The sequence below is a fragment of the Hypomesus nipponensis genome, chromosome 18 (genome assembly GCF_054491055.1).
Source record: "Hypomesus nipponensis isolate SF chromosome 18, ASM5449105v1, whole genome shotgun sequence".
In the NCBI taxonomy this organism is placed as follows: Eukaryota; Metazoa; Chordata; class Actinopteri; order Osmeriformes; family Osmeridae; genus Hypomesus; species Hypomesus nipponensis.
Window position 1 is genome coordinate 21,918,860 of NC_140378.1, and position 19,117 is coordinate 21,937,976.

Below are 19,117 nucleotides of genomic sequence, written 5' to 3' on the forward strand. Positions count from 1 at the left end.
GAAAATTAAACAATCATAAAAATGAAAACATGTACGAAATGCTATTTGGTAATAATCATGGGTAAATCATCTTCACAGTTCTATTAGAGATTTTACTTTTCCTCCATTTGCATTATCAGTGAAAGTGTTTATTCATTGATGTGTAGGAACAGGTTCTCAACCCTCTTCTGTTTCCACTTTATATTGCCTTTATATAGCCTATTGTCTTTTTATATTGTCTTTATATATTGTCCAACCCTAACCCTAAATAGTTAGCTTGCTAGCCTAGCTAACTCACTGCTCAAATCCTAGATAGCTAAAGCTAGCCTAGCTAGCTACTTTTACTAAGTTAGGTAGCTAAACCTTACCTTCGAACAAAAACTGCATTTTGTGGACTGCTCACTACCGGAAGTTGTTGACTTCACTTATGCAATATGCGGAAGTGATGCGTGCATATCGGATTGAAGTGGGCTTATGTAAATTAGGATGGAAATGTCAGTTGGTCTTCAATGTGGTAAGCGCAGACATCCCACCTTGCAGAGACTCATTTCCGGGGGGATGTCTGCTCCCGGAACTTCCGGGAGACTTGGAATGTCTGTAAGCGTAACTATTGGCGTTTCGGTCATTATGAATTAAAGGTCCCATGAAATGGAAACTTTAGAGGTTATTTAACATTAATATGAGTTCCCCTAGCCTGCCTTTGGTCCCCCAGAGGCTATAAATTTTGATAGGTGTAAACCAAGCCTTGGGTATTCTTCTCTGCTTTCGAGAAAATGAGAGCTCAAACGCTCGGTTTTGAAAATCCCTCTATTGTGACGTCACAATAGGGGGTTGCCGCCCCTTTCTCTGCTTTGCCCGCAGAGAATTTGGCCCACCAATGAAAAAACGAGCTACCGTGCGAACGCGATATCGGCTTGCAGACGACCGAAGCATGGCAGTAGGCCCGCCTCTTTCTTCCTCATGGCATTTAAAGCTACAGACACAGAAACGGCATGTCCTGAGGAAAGCTCATTGTGGGACTGCTCGTATTGGCTGTAATTATGAACCAAGGCTGAATTTCGGGAAAGAGACTTCAGATACAGTATTAGTGGACCACTAAGGCCTATATAAAAGCATCCAAAAACAGCATGTCATGGGATCTTTAAAGGCAAAATGTCATTTTAAATCAGTAAGAATTTTACTAATCATTTACCAACAGTATATATCAAATGTTGATGTTCATTCTTTAGTTTTCATTGGTTTGGAGGCACCTGTATAAGCCTAGCGGCCCATAGGTTGGGAATCGCCTGTCAGCCTCTACTGCGAGACAATGATATTGCCAGATTAGAATGTTGAGTATGGTGTGTCAAATACAGAAATGTGTAAAGATATTAAGTGTCATAAGAATAAATTAAATATATCTGCATGGCACCAGTTTTGAATGTAGAAAAGATCCATACTTTATTGGCTGATTCATGGCAAAGTATGTTGACCCCAATAAGGCAATTTATGTTCAGAAAACAACCACACCTTTCTTTACTGAACCTTGAATCAGTCCTTAATGCATAAAAAGTGATATTTCTTGGAGCTAAAATAGAAATTTATATTTATTTATATACATAAAGGGGGAAGTGGCATCTGGTGAGACATGATCAGAGACCAAATGTCAATTTCAAAATGTCAAAAACCAGGAGAAATTAAATTAAAAGATTCAATTAGATTTTGCAACTGAACTGTACTGAGATGACGGTCAAATGCAGGATTGGGAGGTCTGGAGGAGAGCAGCCACTTAGCACCTAAGCACCAGCAGCAGGATCAGGAGTGAGAGTGTGTCTCAGTAAGAGTGGTTATCCTGATGGTTGTGACACAGTTGAGTCCCACCAGAAGCCTGGGCCTCAGGTACTGGTGTGGTCCTGAAGCCTGGTCCTCAGGTACTGGTGTGGACCTGACAGCCTGGGCCTCAGGTACTGGTGTGGACCTGACAGCCTGGGCCTCAGGTACTAGTGTGGACCTGACAATGGAGGGTCTCTGCCTGGGTCTTCAGACTGCGAAACTCCCCCTGGACGAAATCGGTCAGGACCTTCCTCATCTCCACCTGAGAGGAAAACACACTTACCTTGATGTATTTGTGTGACTGGTGTGTGTACATGTGTGAATGCATATGTGTGTTTGTATATGTATGCGTTTGTGTGTACCTGGCTCCTGTTGTCGTTCCTTAGTTCCTCCACCAGATGATGCACTCTGAAGGGTTTTCCTACCAGGATGGTGACTCTCTACAGGAGGAGACCCAGGGATGCAAACACATGTATGGTCAAAAAAGAGAGATGTAATTTAAGCCCTCGCCCCGCAGCAAATATCCATATCCTTACTTTGCCTCCAACCCCCTGATATCCTTGGCCCACCCTTATATGCACATAGAGTAAAATGACATTCTGAAGATCAAAATACATCAACACTTATTTGTAATATTCTATTTTCATTTTTTATTCCGATACATAAACTATCTAGCACTTCTTCTGGTTTTACTCCTTCTTCCTCTTCTTCCTGGCCACCTCTAAGGGCACTAAATGTTGCTGATCCTATAGCCAACTCCTTCAGCTGAGTAACAGCCTGGGATCACCACAGGATCAATGGAGGACAAAGCCTGTAGGGTCTTACTTTTGAGAGGTAGTTTGTTCTACTTGCCACAAGCTGTGTATGGTCACCTTCCCAATAAAATCCATGACAGTAAGACAAGACATTTCTTTAAGACTTCAAGGGAAGCTCGGCTTCCCCTAAAATGTCCAAAGAATGTATGGTCAAATATTTACAATTGTGTAAACATTTTGAATGTGTTAGAACACGTTCATCTCAAAGACGAGTTCGTTCAGAATCAGATACATTATAGTAGCAGGTCGACTGACTCAATTTCCTACTCATACTTTCCTATTGACCTTATTCCGGAAGTCACAATGGGCGCGGCCATCCGCGTATTCTCATTTCCGGTTTAGATACTTTCCACTTTATAACGGTGCTAAAAGACAGTACCTTAAACAGGCTCTGGTCCTCATTTATGGCTAATAGAGATGCCCAGCGTCAACTGCAGTTTGTGGCTGCCATAACAGGTGGAGAAGACGGAATCAGACCCTGTATTATCATTGTTTTGACCATGGAAAGAAGAGGTCCGAGTGTTGTGGGCCGACATAATTTGCATCGACCTCCAACCAAAGTTGAGGATCTGCGTCCCTGGCTGAAGGCGCTGAATTAAAAAAAACCTGAAGTTTCCTTTTGTCTGCTCGTATTAATAAAGGGTGTAAACTAACTATATTTTAGTATGTTTTAGTGTTCTCAATTCATGATATAAGTAGATACATGATTATAACCAAATGTATGGGCATGGCTGTGAACAAAACAATTGCTGCAGTACATCTAAATTTAATATAAAGCTTTTGAAACAACGCGGCAATCAAATTATTTAATGCGTCTTTCTAATTGCCATTAGATAGGAGGGAAGATACATATCTTGTAAGTTTTAACACGTTGCATATCGCTTGTACCAAAGTCCCTCGAAGAAAAGGTTGTTACTTTTTATTATTACAGCACAATTTGTCACTCATACATTTGCAGTTTATGGCTAATAGCAGAGACCTGATGTAAAAACTAGAGCCTCAAGTAGATAAACAAGAACTTCTTGTTTATCTACTTGAGGCTTTAGTTTTTACATCAGGTCTCTGCAAGAAGCTAGCTAACGTTCTACTGCTAACAGTGCTAGCTGGACGGTTTAGAGGGGAAGTCTCAAATACATGTACTGACTGTAAAATTAATCACACGACTGAATTCTAGAGGACCTAAGCTTTCGAACAAAGTATAGCAAATGCATATGCCCTGCAGTGAAATCGTTAGAATATCTTAGCCTATGTTTGTGGCTAATGTGATGCCTGCATATCGCAGCACAGCAGAGTTCAGGGCAGCGATCTGACCGGCAAACGAATTATATCAACACTTAAAAGTCGTTTTCAAGCCATCCAGTGAAAGGGTGTATTGTTGACTTGTTGTAGCACACGAACATAGCACATCTTGCACAAATCCACCAAATGATTTAATATTTTAGCAGAGGGACTTCTCGGCAGTTCTCCATTGAATTGAATGATATCCCCGGTAAAGCGGAAGTGCAAATACAACGGAAGTGCAAAAAGATGAAGAAAGTGGGCGGGGCGGAATAAGGTGAATAGCGTCACAGTGCATTTCTCTGTTGAAGCCCAGCGTCCAGGGACTTGACTGGGGCTGCTTTGAACAGGTTTTTTTTGTGCTTCGAAACTATATAGTCATTGGATAAATGCTGTTATTATGTCCCCAGGGGCGTCCTAATATCACTTGAAGCCCCTGGGCTATGGACTTTTTCTTTATTTTTTGAGGCCACTCTCCCGCTAATCGCAAATATCAAAAGTTTTGTCCTGGTAGCAATTGAGTTGCTTGTATTTTTATTTACGTTCCGTTGCACGGTTTAGGCTGAAATTCAGTTTTTGTGGCAAATAGTGCCTTGTGTCAACGAAGGGAACTTTGTGTGCTAGACGTCACAACGTCAGCACACGTTAGCAACGTCGCATGGATACAACGTGCAATGCCAGAGAATGTCTAACAAGCTCTGGCATTGCTGCAGAGCAAGTATCGTATCGGGCCATGGTGTACTAACATCATTAACGCTATCCACCTTATTTTCAGTGGGTCTATTGTTGAAATGACTATGGGTGCAACTTCTGGTGAGTAGCGGAAGTTGCGGTTTGCTATACGTTAGTCCCAGCCAGCCGTCAACAGTGATTCTTTCGAAAATAATTTCAACTCTAATTTAACAAAAACTGGTTTGTTTTTAAACACTTGTTGTCATTTGATTGTTATTATCATTGTTATAAAATGTCATTGCGGAGGCTACCTGTTGCGCTGTTTGCGGCTTTACCAGCTTACAACAAGATTTAGCTAAATCTGTGGCTTCAACGACAGTGTGTTGAACACACACCCACAACAAAAAGGGATTGTTCTTGTGACAAACGGTAGTTTCCTTCGCCTGCCGACAGATGAGGACTACAAAAGAATGTAGCTGAAAAACCTAGCCTTGAAGAGACCACCCAAAACACCATCGTATGTGTACTCATTTCATTTTGTGGACAAAAAGCCGATGGAGGAAATCCGCATCCTACTTTGTGTTTAGGCTACGAAAGACCTCCACAGATTTAGTTGCAGTACTGTCAGTAAAGGTGGGATGCAATTATTCATATATTAATTTTTGTGGGTTAGTAGTGTGCTGGTCCAGCTACACATGAGCACCCAGCCGTTTCTATTTCACCTGACGATGAAACTAAAACCCAGGGCCGGTGATTTTTGAGGCTCTGACTCGGCTCTATGTCTGCTTTAAGGTAGATAAGGTTGTGTCCCACCTCCTATATTAAAACGCAACCAACTTTATTGCTGTGGAGGTACCTAGCTACTGATAAGACTCAGAGCTTTTCAGGTTATTTATCGCTTCACCGTTCGTAGCAACAGAGTTAATAAAGTAGCTAAATATGCTATTGTACGTTATTTGAGGCCACTTTTTCAGGTCGGCCTCCCATCCCTCGATAGTAGAAGGCAGAGGTCTGATCAAACTGTCCCGATTCTGGTGTAACAGGCTGTGTTCCCACATGTTTTATTTCGCATCAGAATTAGCTTACCGCAATGACTGTTTATGAGCGTTACCATGACAATCGCCTGCTCCGGAAGTCACGCCCATAATTCAGGAAATGGATCATAGGAGCTAGGAATAAGGTGGATACATTTAAGCAATTCAAGACTTGCTTCAGAGCATAGAGTTAATATAACTAGAGACAGCTACTTCTGTCTTCCAAGATGGCGTCCCCATTCATTTCTATGAAAAGTGCTCAGAGCGCAGTGAGGCAAGCGAGACCGCGAGACTGGACGCAGCCATCTTTCCACTTCCGTGTCTTCCGGTCTAGCTTTAAACAGTGGCTCTTTTTTCCCCTAGCTCCAAGACCTCGTGCACGCTTGCAACTAGCTGTACACGTCATACTTTGCGACAACCAGTCACGAGCATAGATTGATATGGTTACGAGCCTATGTTACGAGCGTGTGAGCTAAGGCATTGCAGTGGCAGAATGGTACAAGTCCGATAAGAATCAGACACATGATGCAAACTTAATGGAAATGTATTCTGTCACTGTATAGTATTCCTTTCACTTGTTTTTTAGAAATAGGCTATGGGGCTAAATATAGGGCTATTCTAGATGGAATTCATCACATAGGTTGCTTTTTTTCTTTGTGATATAAGTATGATTTCCAACGCATTGTATCGGATGAAATAAACTGTTAGCATGAACAGCTCCGTCTTTGTTCTCGCCAGGCAAAGAAAGCTTTATAGTTATTTTGGTAACCGAAATCTTCCATAATGCAGACTTAGCATAGCTTACTTTCTTCACACTGCCTTCAATTTAACATCAGTGTAGAAATATGGCCATGTGTTTTATATGTTCATCCTAACCAAACGCCTATTAATGGATATAACGTTATCTAACAAGACTTGGTAATAATGTAATAAATAAAAGCTTGAGAACTGTGTCTAAAATATACTTTATTGGACATTTGCCTTTGAAAGGGGAATATTTGAAGAACCATATAGGCTACACGACGTTTCCATCAGATGTAATGGGAGTGAAATATTTAGTCACCGAGGACCTTCATTGTCCCACAAAAGCAGTCTGGCTTGATGACACGATCAACAAAAGAATAATGGGTGTGTTTAACAAAAGCTTCTGAAGGCAAGACTAATATTATTTAAATATAGGCCTATATAATTTCCTATTGTGGTTACCGGTTAAACTATTGATCTTCGTCTTTGCTCCAGATAGACGTCAACAATCTATGCTTGCGCTTAACATATTATATTTGCCATCATGTCATGAACATTTTACGAAAAATCAAATCTGTTTTAAAATAACGGGAATAAACTATATTAACAACATGTCATGTATGTGTGACATTTGCTTAACTTGCTGCAACAGGGCAGGCAACTCAAGCCAGTTCTCCCTGTGCTCATTCAATATAAGTCTATGGCTCATTCAGCTCCATGTAAATCGGCTATCGGCCAATGTGAATTATTGTGCTCGTGCCCTGTTAGTATCCGCAAGCACATTTGCAGGCAACTTTTATTGACGTAGGCAAATAAATGGGGTGCTAGTTTACACATTTCGGAAAGGTCTCAAATTTAGCAAAAATCGGGATAAATTATTCTATGAAAAAGCTAGTAGTATGAGCCAGGTTCGAGAATCGAACAAAAATTATTGGGGGAGATAGTTTTGTAAATGTTGACTGGAGTTAATAGAATAAAAACGACCGGAAGAGTCAGAAACCTAACCGTAATGCAATACCACCTACATCCACCGGGGCCGTTGCTTCAAGCCGAGGGGTGAAGGGTGGGGGCTTGCTTCAGAGCCTGTTTAACGAGAGCCTTGCCACTTCCTATTAAACCCCATTGTACCGAATTTGGCTGCAGTTCCACCAGAGTTCCACTGGGGGTGATCGCGAGCGAGTGCATGTCTATGGAGCTAAATGGCTAAATTTGTCTCTTTCGCCTGATTGTCGTTGAAAAATCTCCGATTTGATTGTAGTTTGTGCATGTTCAACATGGATTATAGGTCGAAAATTGAATGAACGAGTACTTATGTCCTTTTGATTTCTTACATGGTGAGTCGTTGTTGCCCATAACACGCTAGCATTCTGCTACTGAATGCTGATTGGTTAGTAAAGGACTGATACGACCAGAGCTCCCGCTTGATGGCATCCGAAGCGGAATCAGAATGTCGGAGCATTAGCAACATTAGCAACAACATTAGCAAGCCAAAACTCTTTCAAGCATGTGTATTGACAGGGAGAGCCTAACCTGTCAGCTGTGTTGTCGATGCCCTGAGAGAAAAAAGTAAGTGACCAGAGCTTGCCGTCAAGCAGTAGCTCTGGTCGTACGATGTGTATGACGTCAATGACATTTTCAAAAGCTTTTTAGAACAGAAAGGCGACTTTCAAAGAATCTAAAACCCGGCAGTGTGTATTTTTTTGGCCTCCCCTTTCGAATTCAGAATTCAAATTACTGGACAAAAAATTATATCCTGAGAAAAGTGGATTTTGAGGGGTACTGCTCCATAGACCTCCATTCATTCTGCACTCGCTCGTTAGCGCCCTCACATGGAATTTCAACCAGTTCAGAACCCGGAAGTTTCCAGAGAGTGGCAGTTCTCTCTATATTAGACATTCTCTGCTTGCTTGTACAGTAAGTAATGTCACATTAATTAATGTATTTAAACTCAAGCTTGTGTGGTGCATCGCTGTCTTCAATGCCACAGCCTAAAATGTATGTCAAAAGAAACATTTTTAATTTCCGGCGCATTCAAACAATCCCTTCAGTGTAATTTGGCTAGCAACAGCAGCTATACTAGCTTCTCCACGCAGGGCTCTTGACTGAGACCAAAAAGTCGCGTTTGGGGGCATATTTTCAGTTAGCAGATGGTAGCTACTGTTTGAATCGCGATTTCATCTGAAAAATATACTGCCGGTGACAACGTTGTTAGAATAGCTTGTCTCAAAGGGGGTTCAGCTTGTTTCATATTAAATGGACCCATCTGCAACCGACGCAAGCAAGCACACAGAAATTGTACCGTCAGTTTTTGTTACGTGTTGTTACATTTTGTACATCTACCACCAGATGCGTTGTAGAGCAGAGTAATGACACCGCGAATACGGACGTTTATCATCATTATTATTTTTTAATATATGGCAACGACGGTACAAGCTTTCTGATTGGCTAATGGGTAGTCATGCCAGACGCGTATTGCCCTCCTCGCCGGTCAATACGGATCCGTACTGCCCTCTGACGTCAGCTTCAAAATGAGCGATATCGACGAGTCAGCTGCTGAGTTTTACTATCCAGATGATGCTGAAAAGATTTGTCATCAAAAGTAAGGATGAAAACTAGACTCTTTGAATCACTTGTGTTGTTATTTTGTGTGTGTATGTGTAGAAGTGTGTGTGTGTGTTAGGGATGAGGATTTGAAATGATTTCACTATTCGAATAGTATCCCAAATGTTTTCGAATATCCGGATAATCTATTTTTATTAATGCAGTTCCGTTATGTAATTAGCCGGACATGACGCAAAGCATTGAGTAAACACATGAATCACCACACATTCTGGCAATAATTGTGACTGTTAAGCTATTAGATTAAATAAGGGTTAATTATGGAAAACAAATGAAAGATAAACCTATTGAACATGACGAAAAGACAATGAACTTGAAAAAACACTCAGCTTCAGACGTATGCTCTTAAACTCGACGGAATAATGCTTAGCCTATTATTATATGAAATAAAAAGTACAAAATACATTGGACGAAATTAAACACATTGGGTAGGCTATCCTTGATAAAAACGAAAGACACACATGGAGAAATATTGCATATTAACTTGAATATTAATTTGGAACCGGAATCCTAGCTACGGTGCCCCACCACACAAATGCAAAAATGAATAGCCAATTATGCTACATGGCTACTGGTAAAAAAGATTATAAGTCACAACTGCATTAGCCCGACACGCATTTTTATTCAGGAAAATTAGCATATAAACATGCTCAGGGGAGAGGCGAGTACGGAGTCGATTTACGAGCAGGCCAGCATAGAAAAGACTGTTGGAACTGAGGTACTGCTTAAGGCCGAAATATGCTTCTGCGTCTCCGTTTACAGATGGGCGGGTGCACGCATACGCACAGATACGGACGGATAGACTGCGTTTATGGTTCTCCGTAGGCTGTGGGTGCTGAAAACAATTCACCGCCAGAAGAGTAGGTGGTGCAGCGTTTTTTTGTAAGACGTCGTCGAGTGTTTATTTACCTTGGTTACCGAGAAGTCGGAGGAAATTTACAAATTAGCCGTTTACTCAATAAAATATGCACATTTTCAACAACTACACTGCCCATTTCTCGTCACATTTTAATTCAGATGTTGATTTACATGTACTGTTTATCTGAAATATTAATTGTAAAAACTTACAGCAATGGCAGTCAAAGGATTCTGTTCTTCCTGTTTATCACGGCAACCCTGCCCCTGACGCAAGCAGTTCTTAATACTGACCAATCACAGCGAAGGGGGTCTCCGTAGCCCTCCGAAATTACGACGGATAGTTAGAAAATTCAGTAGCTGCACGTCAAGCTCTCCGAGGCTTTCCGAGGGCTGACGGAGAGCTCGTAGCGGGCTTTCCACGGAGACGAGGGTGTTCCCATGTCTCAGTTTTTCGAAAAACGCAGAAGCATATATTGGCCTTTAGCCAGGACACTAAGCTGTGAGGTGCCGCTTAGCCAGGACACTAAGCTGTGAGGTGCCGCTTAGCCAGGACACTAAGCTGTGAGGTGCCGCTTAGCCAGGACACTAAGCTGTGAGGTGCCGCTTAGCCAGGACACTAAGCTGTGAGGTGCCGCTTAGCCAGGACACTAAGCTGTGAGGTGCCGCTTAGCCAGGACACTAAGCTGTGAGGTGCCGCTTAGCCAGGACACTAAGCTGTGAGGTGCCGCTTAGCCAGGACACTAAGCTGTGAGGTGCCGCTTAGCCAGGACACTAAGCTGTGAGGTGCCGCTTAGCCAGGACACTCCTCCGTTTTGCTCCTAGATTCAGACCTAGCCCCGGTAAATTGTAGAGCTAGCTAACTACTACACTTCTGTTGTGTGGGAATCGCAGCAGCTAACCAGTCGAAGGGCGTACAAAAATACAGGAGCACACCCCACAATTTCCCCAGAAATTATACCCTCTCTAGTTTCGTGTGAAATGCTCCGACACCTTGGATGACTTACTTAGGTCATACTAATATCAGGGCTGCCAACTTTTCCAAAAACCTTGGAGTGAGATTTGGTATTTTGGGGGGCCAACCCCAAAACCCCCGACACAAGCTCCCCCCCTCCCTTGGCCTGCGTTGTTGAGAATGATCCACACAACCTGCGTGACCCACAGAGGTTGCGACCAACGCTGAGTGAGTGAGTTGTCATGGTGATTGCTATTACGGCTCCTGATTGGATCTTTGGATTGGACACAGAAGATAGAAACCACATCTAGTATGTAAACAATATAGGCGTGAAATCACGCGCCAATGAAAACTCGCTTGGATCATGACTAAATTAGAATGTTGATTTTGGCTTCGGTACAAATTGTATTGCGTCTGGGTCCGGATCCGGACCGCGGTCCGCCTATTGAGTACCCCTGGTAGACTACAACGTTAGCAGGGCTACATGGTTGGCGTTGCCTTTTCAGCGTGAGATATACAAGGTTTGGCGTGAGAGCGTGTGAAATGGTTCAAATGCGTGTCTCACAGCCAATGCATGAGAGTTGGCAGCGCTGATTTAACATCTCTGCCTCCGCCATGTGTTTCAGAACAACGTTAAGGGTTAGGGTTAGGGTCTCTCCAATGGTTAGGGTTAGGGTCTCTCCAATGGTTAGGGTTAGGGTCTCTCCAATGGTCTTTCTTTTACCTCCGCTCTGCTCTTTTTTTTTCTGCTCTGTGCTCAATTCAACTTTTTTTTAATACTCAAACATCTCCTCAACTTATTGAGTGGCATAATAGTTGCACAACACAACAAATCGAGAATGAAATCGATTGCCGACTCTTCAAATCGGATTTTATTGATTCTTTGTTGCAGCCCTACTCACAACATAGAATAGAATTCTCAACATGGAAAGCCTATTGTATATTTAATTTAAAGGTTTTTTATTAAAAAAAACGTTTTATTTGTATTTTTATTAAACTACGCTCATAAGTATAAAAAAAATATATTTGAATTAGGGATGGAGATTTGAACTGATTTCACTATTCGAATAGTATCCGAAATTATTTTCGAATATCCGGATAAAATATATTGTTAATGTGGTTCCGTTATGTAATTAGCTTGACGTGACGCAAAGCATACAGTAAACACATGAACCACCACACATTCTGGCAATAATTGGGACTGTTAAACTATTAAATTAAATTAGGGTTGAATAAAGAAAACAAATGAAAGATCAATTTATTACTAGACGAAAAGACAATGAACTTGAAAAAACGCTGCGTCTTCAGACTTAGGCTCTTAATTTGACGGAAAAGCGATTAGCCTATTATTATGTGAAATAAAAAGTAGGCTACATTGGACTAAATTAAACACATTGGGTAGACTATCCACCATAAAAACGAAAGACACACGGAGAAATATTGCATATTAACTTGGATATTAACTTGGAACCGGAATCCTATAGGATACGGTGCGCCACCACACAATGCAAACATAAACAGCCGATTACGCTAGCTCAACATGGCTACTGGTAAGAAAATAAATAAGCCACAACTGCATTAGCCATACGCATTTTTATTCAGGAGAATTAGCATGTAAACATGCTCAGGGGAGAGGCGAGTACGGAGTCGATTTACGAGCAGGCCGGCGTAGAAAAGACTGCAGGAACTGAGGTTGCTTCGAGGTACTGCTTAGCCAGGACACTATGCTTCTTGTAGCGCCAAATGAAATGAAAGGAGACTCGCAGCAGAACACAGGCGTAGCCTACCTTTTTTGATGGTTTTCATCATTTTCTAACGTCACAACTATTAGAATTCACAACACGACGCGACGGTTTTTCAATAAAACATTTTTTTTAATCAAATTACGCTCATAAGTATTCGAAAAAAGTATTTGAATACTAACTTACTTTAGGATATCCGGATATTCGATTAACCACGCCCATCCATAATTTGAATACTAACTTACTTTAGGATATTCAGATATTCAATTAACCACGCCCATCCCTAGTGTGTGTAAGTGTAGATGTGTGTATTTGTTTGTATGTATGTGTGTGTGTTTACCTTGCCAGTGCGGGGGATGTATGGCGGCTCGTTGGGGAGAACATCATCCATCCCTGAGACAGAAGGAACACAGTCATACGCTGTGTGTGTATGTGTGCCAGCATGCGGATGAGAGTGTGCGTGTGTGCGAGTTGGAAGCCTTACCTACGTGCCACAGAGGCAGGATGATGGGGTTGAGAGAACACTCTGCTATTAAGCGGCCCACACCTGAAACATCCACTTGTTAGAACACAACTTCTACACAACACAACAATCAACACTAATCACAGCCATCGTAATCAGTCTTACCCCATTTTAAACGTAACGCCTCTTCTGATGTGTTGATTTTCCCTGGAGAGGAAAGGAAAAAGATTTGGAATTAGAGATTGAAGAGATGAATGAGAGAGAAAGGAGAGATGAGAAAGGAGAGAGAAAAAGGAGAGAGGGATGGAGAGAGAGAGAAGGAAAGACAGAGAGACAGTAGTGCTGTACCTTCTGGAAAGATATGAACCCATTCTCCTCTGTTCAGCTTGTCCAGGATGAAGTCCATGCCTTTCTGGTAAACTCCATCCCCTGTAGCACCCACAAACACGCGCATACGCGCGCACACACACACCATCTCCTGTATCACGGCAGCACACACACAACATCTCCTGTATCACAGCAGCACACACACACACACGAACCTCGCTATTCACACATACACACACACACTAACCTCGGCAAACAGGCACACACTTGCCGCGGCTGAAGAAGTGAGAGTGGAACTCTTTAGTGAAACAGATGTCTGAAGCTGCTGGGGTCCTGGTCAATCATACACCAGAGAACACAAATGTTACACAAGAACTAATCAATCAATGTGGTCCTATTTTTGAACTCTGTATAGCACATTGGTCAACGGAAGTTGTGTTTAATTTTGCTCTATAAATAAAGTGATTGATTGAATCTGAGAACATAGAAGTTACACAAGTAAGTAAGTAAGTAAGACTTTATTTATATAGCACATTTCATACAAGAATTGTAGCTCAAGGTGCTTTACATAAAATCAATAAAAACAATAATACAAGTGATAAAAGTCATAATTAAAGAAGCAACAATAATATAACTAATAGAAGTAGTAAAACACTTCTGAGAACCAATCAGATTAGTAGCAGAACTCACCAGCGCATCTTATTGAAGTTCCACAAGTGTCTCAGTCTCAGCACCCCTAACGAGGGGGAGGAGGAGGGGGAGGAGGAGGGAGATAAAGAGCAAGATAGGGAGAATATTACGTTGCATGTTTTAAGTGTGTGTTCTGATGTGTGTGTGTGTGTGTGTTCAGAAGTGTGTGTGAAACCAGGAGTGTGGATGTTCAGGAGTGTGTTTGTGTGTTTAGGAGTGTGTGTGTGTGCAGGAGTGTGTGTTTACCCCAGATATGAGGGTCGTCCATGCAGGACTGGTGATTGGACAGGGTGATAAGGGGCGTGTCTGGGGGCCGGTGGTCAACAAGGTCCAACAGGACATCCTGGTTATGAACTGACAGGTAGTTCATATACTCTGGAGAGACAGACAGGTAGTTCATATACTCTGGAGACAGACAGGTCGTTCATATACTCTGGAAAGACAGACAGGTCGTTCATATACTCTGGAGACAGACAGGTAGTTCATATACTCTGGAGAGACAGACAGGTAGTTCATATACTCTGGAGAGACAGACAGGTAGTTCATCTACTCTGGAGAGACAGACAGGTAGTTCATATACTCTGGAGAGACAGACAGGTAGTTCATATACTCTGGAGAGACAGACAGGTAGTTCATACACTCTGGAGACAGACAGGTAGTTCATATACTCTGGAGAGACAGACAAATATAAGCCTAGGGGCACATGACCCCCTTAATTTGCCACCGGATATGTTTGTATATCTTGTGTGTCCTGAGAGAAGGAATCTTACTGGTCCAGAAGTATGAGTAGGTTCCCACCATGCCCATCACCAGAGAGCTGCTGATCCTCCAGGGCAGTAAGGGGCGCTGTGGGAACGGCCATCTCACCTCCAGGGGCATGGCAGCTCTCCACAGCTAGCATCCACCTGACTGACACACGCGCGCGCACGCGCGAAAGATGGGCAGGTCACACAGGCAGAACATCTAACTTGTAACTGTGATCTAAACAGGATAAATCTTAATTTCGTATTGGCCATTTAGGATGACAGGTCACGAACTGTTTAGACTGTTACCTCATCTTCAATTTCTCAGCTAATACTGTCAAGAGTTTTCAGTCTCTTGAACACCTGCAAATGCTTGCGTTAACAAACCCATTTCCTACTTTTTTTTGCAAGGTAAGTGTACCTGTTCCAACTCAAAATGCATATCATTGGGTTTCAACTGTTAGATAAGGTAGCTACACTAGCTCTAGCTAACACATCCGCTGGAACATGCATAGATCATATTTAGTTCTACTTATCTACAGTAACGCACATAGCCAAAAGAAGACATTCACCTAATATTTAGGCTATATATTTTTGTTTCTCCGTAAATTAAACGTTTGTAGACGTTTCTGCGATAAAAGATTCAACGATTAGTGTTGATGGTTGGTATCTTACCTTTCGCCTGAAAGAGTAGCAAGGTTATCAACCCCGGAAGAGATTTCTCTCGATTTGAATTGTGGGTACCGTAGTTCATGCTGACTTGGAACTATAATCGTGCTATTTCAAATCATTCAGATCTTTCGATCAATTACAAATCATTTAAAGACCGCTATTTTGTTCTGGTCTTACTGGTCCTCTACCGTCACCAACAAAGCGGAGGAATTGTCTCTACATGTCTGTTAACGCTCCTGCTTCTGTTTTTCTCCTTTTCCGGTTAATGACGTTAGGTGCGTTCGACCAGGGGCGGCCTTAAGCATATGGGGGCCCGTTTCAATAACTAATACGGGGCCCTACCCACATAAAACATAATAGAGCAGAAAAAAGTAAGGATTCCTGTTGTTAACATCAATATTATTTTATTGCGTGCACTTTCAGCTAACAGGCAGCTCAACATATGAATAATCCAACCTTATTTGATTAAAACTAAGTTATGTACAATTATACAGCGTTTTACATTTAAATAAGCCTCGCCCTTTCACTCACTTAGCAGTATTAGCGCAGTATATTTTCAACTGTCTGGGCTCAGCTGACTTAAAAAAAACCTGCTCAAACATCCCCTCAACTTGAAGTATTTAATAAAAGCACAAAAAAAAGTGTCTGACTGAACCGAACTATATACAACGATGCTCGAGGCTCTGCGTTACTTCAGCACCATCATGGATGCAGCTCACCGGGCGGCGGGCGTAGATTTCACCTGAGCCCTTTTTAGAAATCCAGCACCTGCTTCTCCAGTTCTTTCAATAAATAATCTAGACAGGCATTAGCAATAGGCTAGACTGCTATTCGTTTTCTGGCTATTTTTCGTAAGCTTCCCTTCTAATGCAGCCTAACAGCTAGCCTCTAGCTAGCAAAAGTAATTTACTAAGTAAGTCATGTTGATGTCATATTAGAAATGTATTTAACCAACAGTGAACCCTTAGTGCAAGAAAAGAGAATGTTCATTAATGACATGACTCTGACTTGGCTCTATTTCAGCTTTCAAGTAGACTAGGTCTTCTGTGATCTCTTTTAGCCACACTCGCCCGACTTTCTTGCTGTGCAAATACTGGTAAGCTTCAGAGGTTTTCAGGTTCATCATTGACTGACCATCGCAAGACACAGACTCAACCAAGTACGCAAAAATGCAGCTGTATTTTATCCGAGGCCATTTATTTATTTCGTCCTCCCATCCATTTACTGCGGAGGGCAAAGGTATATTTATATTGCAGTTTTTTAACTCGCTGAGGTTGTGTTCCCACATTGTAGAACAAATTAATCAATGACAGACGGCGATTGTTTACGTCAGTCTCGTAGCAACAGGAAGTGAAGCCCACAATTCGCGCAAAGCACTAGGGCACTGGAAACTTACATTACATTACATTTAGTCATTTAGCAGACGCTCTTATCCAGAGCGACTTACAGTAAGTACAGGGACATTCCCCCCGAGGCAAGTAGGGTGAAGTGCCTTGCCCAAGGACACAACTTCATTTGGCACGGCGGGGAATCGATCCACTCCCTCACCTCTCAGCCATCTGACTCCCAAAACTTGTGGATAAAGGCTTCAGATCACTTAAGCTGGTCGCAGTAAACTTTGCCATGGTAACCATGAGTTCAACCAATCAGAGAGGTTGTGGGTAATGTAGTATAACAGAAGATCGCAAATAACAAGGTTGATTTCATATGGACTTGTGGCTTTTATAGGAGCAGAAACCTTTGTTTCACAACCTCGTAGCTACATTTTTGCTGGTCTGTTGGGCCCCCTTGGAGGGCGGGGCCCGTTTCAATTGAAACGGGTGAAACATAGGTAAGGCCGCGTCTGCGTTCGACATGACCCGACTTCATGCGGCGCTGACTTGAAACAGTGAATTCTGGTTAGACTTTTTGTCCGACTTGAGACGGCGCCGAGGATACGTTACTGTGACGTCACCATCAAAGTACCGTGAGATCGATACGAGAACTGCCGGCTGTGTAGCCAAGCGCATTTTCTCAAGAGCAACTGCACGGGTTCAAGTGACGACACAGCTATTTCATGATTGGCCAGACTCACACACGACAACTTTGACGTGTGTTTTGTAATATTCAGACACCTTCAGTTTCGCCAACGCTCAAAAAAGTTTAATTGAATAAAAAATGTGTTGAAGAAAGGATTTTAGTCAGCCTCTTCACTAACGGAAAGACTACGTTCATTATAAATAAAGTTAAGTAAGTAAACAGCGCTTGATCGGCCATGACGGACATCAACGCAGCAAACCACGAGAAGCTGGAATGTCCGACTTCACAGAGCCGTTTTCAACTCCTCCCCGACTGCAGGCGGCTACTCTCACCGGTCGTTTCATGCAGCCGCAGTCCACGTCGAACGCACCTGTTGACAACCAGCGTCAATAACCCAGGTCAAAGGTCAAAGCGGTAAAAAAGATTAATTGAATTCACAGCAAAGCAAAGGATGTAACTCTACTATATTGAATACAAACAATTTGCTCATTTTATTTAAACAGGCTTACAAAATCTGCTCATTACACTTGAACAATTTGCACAACAATTCATATCTTGAGGGGTTTAAACAAATGTTTTGTTTCCCATTTTGATGCCCTTTACAAAATTGTGATTGAGTCATTACATTTTTTATAGTGGATTCTAATTGCAATGTGCGTTTCAGCTATTCTTAAAAACAGTTAAACATCGTCAGTCTCAAGTCCTCCACCATCATCCCTGTGCCCAAAAAGCCAAGGCCAACACAACTAAATGACTACAGACCCGTCACCCTGACCTCTGTGGTAATTAAGTATTTTTAGCGCCTGGTGCTAGCTCACCTCAAATCCATCACAGACCCCCTCCTGGACCCCTGCAGTTTGCCTTGAGAGCCAACAGGTCTGTGGACAATGTAGTTATCATGGACCTCCACTTCACGCTACAGCACCTGGACTCCCCAGCATCCTACGCCAGGATCCTGTTTGTGGACTTTAGCTCTGCCTTCAACACCATCATTTCTGCCCTGCTTCAGGACAAGCTCTCCCAGCTGAACGTGCCCGACTCCACCTGCAGGTGGATCACAGACTTCCTGTCTGACAGGAAGCAGTGCGTTAAGCTGGGAACACAACTCTCTGACTACCGGTCCATCAGCACTGGATCTTCTCAGGGGATGCGTCATTTCCCGCCGCTCTTCTGCCTGTACACCAACAGCTAACCCTAACTCCTGAAGTTTGCGGCAACACCACTCTCATTGGGCTCTTCTCTGGTGGGGATGAGTCTGACTATAGGTGGGAAGCTGACAACCTGGGGCTTTTTGTATAAAGGATTGTGCAGCTTTCATACCAGAAGATGGTGTATGGCCAAAACTTGAAAAGTACCTTTGCACAGAAATATTAACATGTATTAAACCGGTCGTACGCCAGGTACTGTGCACCTTTCCTTTATAAATCACAATCAACGCGAGGTTGACCGCACGTGAACGAGCCACTGACCCCGCCTTGCCTCCTCCCATAAATGAATATGCAGATGGACTATAAATACACTCCTGAGGTAATTTCTTTGTCTTAATTACCGTGTTTCTTCAAATAAACGCCGCCCTCGAATAAACGCTGCACCAAAAATGAACGTTATTTAATAAACGCTGTTCCGTTTATTCGAAGAAATACGGTAAAATGGATAAACACGCAATAAGAAAAAAATCCGACTGTGAGATCGAGGTTG

General features: G+C 42.5%; 1 protein-coding gene across 5 annotated transcripts; it reads right to left on the minus strand.

Annotated features, from left to right (window-relative positions):
- Nucleotides 1–1,393: 1,393 nt before the first annotated feature.
- tafazzin (tafazzin, phospholipid-lysophospholipid transacylase) lies at nucleotides 1,394–15,496 on the minus strand. 5 transcript variants are annotated; one of them, XM_084679757.1, is made up of 11 exons: nucleotides 15,404–15,496; nucleotides 14,756–14,894; nucleotides 14,232–14,360; nucleotides 13,986–14,031; nucleotides 13,543–13,628; nucleotides 13,317–13,397; nucleotides 13,134–13,175; nucleotides 12,990–13,052; nucleotides 12,846–12,898; nucleotides 2,154–2,231; nucleotides 1,394–2,053 (listed from the first exon to the last, which is right to left on the minus strand). In XM_084679757.1, exons 2-11 carry the CDS (start codon nucleotides 14,862–14,864, stop codon nucleotides 1,952–1,954), a joined length of 789 nt encoding a protein of 262 aa, XP_084535883.1. In that variant the 5' UTR covers nucleotides 14,865–14,894; nucleotides 15,404–15,496; the 3' UTR covers nucleotides 1,394–1,951. The 5 variants fall into 5 exon arrangements, with proteins under 5 accessions (XP_084535883.1, XP_084535885.1, XP_084535884.1 ...); XM_084679759.1 differs by having other exon boundaries at nucleotides 14,756–14,890; nucleotides 15,404–15,481; XM_084679758.1 differs by lacking the exon at nucleotides 15,404–15,496 and adding an exon at nucleotides 15,301–15,381.
- Between the last annotated feature and the right edge of the window lie 3,621 nt (nucleotides 15,497–19,117).